The 6,466-nt window shown below is 35.7% G+C and overlaps 1 protein-coding gene across 1 annotated transcript; it reads right to left on the bottom strand.

Moving 5' to 3' along the window:
* LOC18608992 (non-specific lipid transfer protein GPI-anchored 1) lies at window positions 842–3,026 on the bottom strand. Its single transcript, XM_007043940.2, has 2 exons — window positions 2,501–3,026; window positions 842–1,248 (listed from the first exon to the last, which is right to left on the bottom strand). Exons 1-2 carry the CDS (start codon window positions 3,009–3,011, stop codon window positions 1,037–1,039), a joined length of 723 nt encoding a protein of 240 aa, XP_007044002.2. The 5' UTR covers window positions 3,012–3,026; the 3' UTR covers window positions 842–1,036.

A 6,466-nucleotide genomic window follows, 5' to 3' on the forward strand; every position in this document is an offset into this window, starting at 1 on the left:
GTGTCAAACAGGGGATAAGAAGAAGAAAGAAAGATTGTGTTCAAATGTAGGCTTGAGGACAATTGTCCGGAGGTCCGAGTAGTCAATTTAATTTATTGGACCATGAAGACTTAACCGAAATCTGTGTAGCCGTGGAGCCCAATAAGTTCAACCAAGCAAATGGGAGGTCTTCAAGCTCAAGTAGGCCTGAGCTTGAATAGAAACAAGTTTATCCTTGAAGAAGCAAAGGAAATTTGGAATCTTGCAAAGGACCTAGGGATCAGAGCAAGCTCAACAGAGGAAGAGGTTTTAGATGAACTGATTAAGATTGTAGAGGATTTACTTTTTGTGGGTTGAGTAGCTGCGTTGCTATATGTCGTTAAAAAGAACGTTATGAAGGATCTGGTTTGAATTAAAAAGGATTCTAAGGGGATGACTGTCTTGCAAAGGGAGGGGTGACAAGGGATACTTTGTTCTGGCGAGGATCTGACTTAGGAAGAAATCAAAGAGGCTGTCAGGCAAGGAAGGTATGGTGGTATTTGGCAGTGCACTGTCTTACTATGATCCACGATGGTACTTGGTCACTTTATTACTTAGCTATGAACAGAAGCTGAGGAGAATTGCTTTGTTGAACGGAGTTGTGATTGCTTTATTTTAACTTGGTATAATGTTCTGGTGTTGTGTTTGTTTCTGGTATTGGAACTTGTTGATTCTTTCCACAGGAGTTGTGTAAGGTTCTTGATTATGGGTGTTCTGGTGTTATATTTGTTGTTTATAGTGCTGGAACTGAGCTGCTTTTTCTTTGGGTGTTGTAAGGCGTCTAATTCTATGCTTTCCTTCTCTAAAGTAAAGATACTCCTCCTTGTAAACGATTTGCCTTATAAATAAAATGTCTGGCTTATCAAAATAGAAAAAAAAAAAAAAAAACAAACGATGCAGTTGGGAAGAATAATGGTGAAATTAAGTTGTAGCAGCTAGAGATTGAGAAAACAACAAACGAAAAAGGAAATTAAACCATAAGTGTCTGGAAAGCCTTTCACCCAAATCCAGCTGGGAGTTATGCATAGAAAAATATGGCCGAAGCAATGAATAGCGTGTAACAAACGAGGTGATCTCCAGGCTTGGCTCCACTGAAATTACTGCTATCACTCTTTTCTGAAGCAGACGATGATGATGTTCCGGTTGATGGTGAAGTGGTCGTCGTCGCTGTTGAGGAGGCATTGGTGAAGATGGCAGCGTCTGGTGAGTTTGGAGATAATCCAAGAAGCTCTGTTCATTCGGAAGGCAACATACAGTTAATTTTGGACGAGTTGTTTTTCCAATTAGCTACTCTCACTTTCTACTTTCAAGCCTTTATTTTCATAGTATCTTTCTTTAAAAGCTTTTATTAAAAGTACTCATTAAACAAAATTTTTCCCATTAAAAGTAACAATAAGAGATTTGAGAGTGCTCCCAGCATCTACCATAACATAACCGTTAAACTCTTTTAACACATACAGAAACTTAGGTAATTTTCCTTTTGGTTTTCTTGATACGGTTTGGATAAAATTCCCATTTCAATTATAGCACGGCGGAGGACATAGAACCTTATTGGGACAGTAGGTAGATGGTCCTTTTTCAGATTGAAAGAAGATGGTCCTTGATTTTGCCATTCAACATGATCTACGTATAGCTTCTTCTCTCTAGGCAAGAAACATAGAGCAGCACTTACTATAAAACATGTCTAACAGACTCTCGCTCTGGGCTGATCTAAATAAGACTCGACTACCGGCCCCACAGAGACCATACGGCAAGAAGCTGGTTTTAGCCGATTATCTCCCACATTCACTTTTTCTTTTTCCTTTTTATCCACTGGCCACGTTGAAACAAAATTTTACTAGTTAGGGGAACCCCCACATCTCCCCTCAAGAAAGTTAAAATCGCAAAGCCAAATGGAGCAAGCTAAACACGTCAAGCTCGTATTGGGATTACTTCTTTATAGCTGGCTGGCCCATCAGGTTATGTGAACAGAGTCACAAACGTCAAACCGATTTACTATTTCCTGCAGGATTTCTAGACAAACATTACTCTGTATATATTTATGATTATCAGCTTCCAAAGTTTCAAGTTTCCAAACTGCTTTTTGTTCAAAAAAAGAAATCCAAGGACTAACAACTTCGTAGCAAGATTCACATTCCAAAAGAAGTGGGAAAAACTTCACTTTACTGCTCTGTCACCTATATATGTTAGAACTTAATTAGAACTGATCAAAATATTTTTCTGGAAACAACTTTAAACTGGTTATGATCATGAATCGCAGAATATAGATTTTTTATCTGCATGCAACCCCAAATCCCAAAATCTATGCTCTGTCCAGTCGTCTAACTTGAGATCACTGCTATTCGATGTAAACTAATCAATTACTTAGCCATCATCTTCCGGTTTAACATAAAGAGAAAAGCATGCATGCTTTTTCTAGCTTAAAAGAAATATATATCAAAGCAACAAAAGGGAAAGAGATAAAGAGAGAGAGAGAGCTCACTTGGGCAGTCACTGACGCTAGCGTTCTTTAACTGGCAAGCGGAAGGAAGCTGAAGAAGCTTAGCTTCCTGTACCCCCAAGCTCTTAAGGTTTTGAGCTCCAGACGTCTGGGTCTGCTGAAGAAGATAGCACAAACACTTTGGTTCATTTTCCTTTATAGTCGACACCGAACTACAACACTCCTTAGTCGGCGTCGCCACCTTCCCTTGAGCAAAGTTCAGGCAAGTCATCACGCTCTGGAAATCTTTGCTGCACTCATTTGCTAAACCACTCTCATCAGCCGCTCCAACCCCACCCAATGAACCCCACTGCAACAAACTGCTCATCGACAAGGCCAAAACAATAAAACCCTCTACTCCCATTTCTTTCACTCTCTTAATTCTTCGATGCCTTTGCTTTCTTTTTGAGTTCGGATTTTCAGACTGCAACTTGAAGAAATGTCTTTTGTTTTCTGGTTTATAGAAGACCAATAATGGGAAATTGGTAACTGAGGCATCGGTAGTCCCGTACATTATATTAATGACGTGCAGTTGAATGGCAAGAGTGGAAATTTGAGGATTCTGTATGAACCGTCGAGTGGGAATTTCTGGTCCCTAATATGAAATCAACGGTGGTGATGTTTAGACAATTTAAGCTTAGATATAAATGGAGGCCACTGGGTAGTTGGGCAGAAGTAAAGTTGGCTGTCGGTTTCAGAAGACTACTTTCAATTAGGCTGAGCTGTAACGCCAAACCACGTGTCTTTACAGACCCCACGCGGCCGCACTGATGAAGTTAAGCTGCACATTAATTAGAACTAGGAAAAAAATAAAATATAGGTGTTTCATGTTTTCATATTATGAACTTACACCACAAGGCTCTCTCAAGTCAGTAAAAGAAGAGATTAATTTTAAATTTTTAAAAATAATAATTTTTTAATAATTATGTTTTTATTTAAAATATGAATTGATGAGAAGTGATATTATTCTGATATACTTAAAGCTATACATGAACTAGAATTTTAAATGAGGTTGAGCTGTAACGCCAAACTTGTCTTTGCACACCCCACGTGACAAATTAATGAAATAAGGCTATACATTAATTAGAACTGGAAAATTTTTTAAAAAAAAATCATAGGTGTTCTATGTTTTCAAATTAGGAACTTATAACTTAATTTGTAACTATTATAATCTCAAGTCAATAATAGATGAGATGAATTTAAATTTTTGAGTAATGATTTTCTTTTGTCTAATAATTATATTTTTTGAATTGAAAATATAAACTCATAACAAATATTATCAAAATTTATCAAATGTTTTATTAACATAGTATTCCAATAAGATATATTAAAATCGAGATAAGTCCATACTAAAGTGCATTTATATCTTCTATGAGTAAATGAGCCCGTCAAACAAAATTGAAAGGGAATTAATAATCTTAATTTAAAAGTGGAATTTTGATTTGCAACAATTTATAGTGTTTTACTAGTATTAAATTTCTTATATAAAAATGAATTATCTGAAGATAAGTTAAGGTGAAATCATAATCAATAATAATGACTTATGATTAGTTCCATTAGTTCATAACCGCATGTCAGCCAATATCTCATTTCTTGTAGCCTCCAAGGGATTTTGATGAATACATGGGAGATTTAGACAGATGTATGTAAGACTTATATCATTCCCCGAAAATCCGCAGAATCTAATAAAATATATTGATATAAATCTCTTCAATATCTTCTTTCCTCAAAGCATGCACCACATTTGCTCACAATCTGCTACCAAATTTTCAAAGCCTTCATCTTCCATTTGCCAGTTGCCACCGCCATATCTGCCACCTTATCCTCCAAAAGTAATTTATGTCATTTATGATTTTTTTTATAAATATAAGATTTGAGTCCCTTGTCTAAACTAATTATATCATATCCTTTTTCACATGAATATATCTATACCCGTATATTTAGAGTTTTTTTCAAAAATAACCCTCATATATAAGGTGTTCTTAAAAATAATCTTCTCTATAATTTTAATTATTTTTAACCAAGAGAAATTATTTTTTGATAAAATTACCCTTAATGAAATTGACCCCTATGTTTAGTTCCGCGTCTCAAACCGACTCATATTCTTTGAGCTTTTCTTACCAGACCATTCATCTTTAGAGTATTCATTACTAAAAAGAAAAATTTTTAAGTGTTTTGAGCATTTTAGAATAGTTTTTTATATATGAAGGAAAATCTTTAAGCATTTTTAAGCATTTTAGAGTAGTTTTTTATATATGAAAACACAACATGCTTGATTCATTAGAAGGAATAGAATGAGAATGGAATAGTCATTCCAAGAAAATAGAATAGAGGAAGAATAACTATTATGTAGATTAGTTCATGGGTGTGAGACTCCAACTTCTATAGGCTTGTAACTAAGCATAGATGTAATAATACGAGCTAGGGGTAGTTTCGTCATTTTCTCTAATAACCTTCCAAAAGAAAGTTTTATGATATTTAAGGCCTACATAGGCATAAGACTGCATAAATGACGTGTAATGATGAAAACACGAAGAAAACTAGAAATGACAATAATTTTCATCAAAAAGGGCAAAATGGTCATTTTTCACCTCGGGTTAAAATTTTAAGTTTTTATGAACCCGAGTATGTTTAGACCATTATGGACCTTGTCCCAATGTCAAAAGAACAAAAAGATTGCATAAAAGATTGGAGGAGAGTAAGTTAACTAGTGGAGGGGCAATTTGGTAATTTTAAGGAAGTGGATAAGTTTGGCCTATAAATATCTTGAATTTCCAGCAGTTGTCTTCTTCTTCCTTCTTCCCTCTCATATTTCTTCAATTCCTCCATGAGAGCTTTCTTCAAGCTTCCATAACTTTCTCTCTCTAGCTACAATTTTCATGCTTTTGGTGCACCCTTCCATAAACCCTTGTGCTATTTCATCCTCTCACTTTAAAACCCTTGATAAATCTCAATTCTGTACTTTCTCTCACTAGCTAGACATTTTAGAGAGAGAAAGAGAGAATTACCCCATTGATTTGGAAGCAATTGGAAGAGAATTTGACTACAAAGGAGCCCTAGGGTAAGTGATGAATTAAGCTTGGTTTTTAGCTGTAGAAAATGGCTAGTAATTGGGATTTATGAGCTGTTTTGTTGTTGACTATGTTCATTATTTTTTTTGTGATTAAAATAGTGAACATAGATAGCCATTTAATGTGGCAATTGAAAGCTAGCTAAGAGATAGCTTTTAGGGTTCATAGTGTGTAAATTGACCTATTGCTTATGCTAATGTGATCCTAGGTTCTAAAGAAGCCCCATCATCTCATTTGGACAATTAGGGGAATTAGAGTCATCTAAAGGCTCTACAATCAGTTGGTGAGTGGACTGCCTTCAAAACTTGTTTTGAGAAATATAATGTATTTGCCACCCATTTGAATGAATTATCAAGTTTTTCACAAAGACAAGTGCCTTGGGAACAAGCTTTTGCAAAATGGTTTTATATTGTGATATGCGATTACTATGGATTCATGCACTATTGTAGTATGATGATATATAAATGTGTGTGTTGTGCATGATGAATGATATTGTGTATAATGACTGTAACTATGTGTGTGCATGATGTGGGGGGATGCACATACCGGTGATAATGGTGGTGTGAGAGATGGATGATGATAGTGCCCATGTACACGATGTGGGGGGATGTACACGATGGCACTGATTGTGCACGATGTGGGGGGATACACACGATGGTGCCGGCTATGTGCACGATGTGGGGAGATGTACGTGAGCCGAGTGTGATTATGATGATGTTGATGTTTATCTATGTAATTATGCATATCTAGACTTATGAAATGAAAACTTATGAAGTGATATATGATCGACATATATGAGAAATTTGATACATTGTACTTTGAGAATTTTCATGTGATGTATGTTGATTTTGTTGGTTTAACAGGATGGCCTTTTTGTTGAGTGAGGGGAAACTTTTCT

The sequence above is a fragment of the Theobroma cacao genome, chromosome 2 (assembly GCF_000208745.1).
Source record: "Theobroma cacao cultivar B97-61/B2 chromosome 2, Criollo_cocoa_genome_V2, whole genome shotgun sequence".
Lineage (NCBI taxonomy): Eukaryota > Viridiplantae > Streptophyta > Magnoliopsida > Malvales > Malvaceae > Theobroma > Theobroma cacao.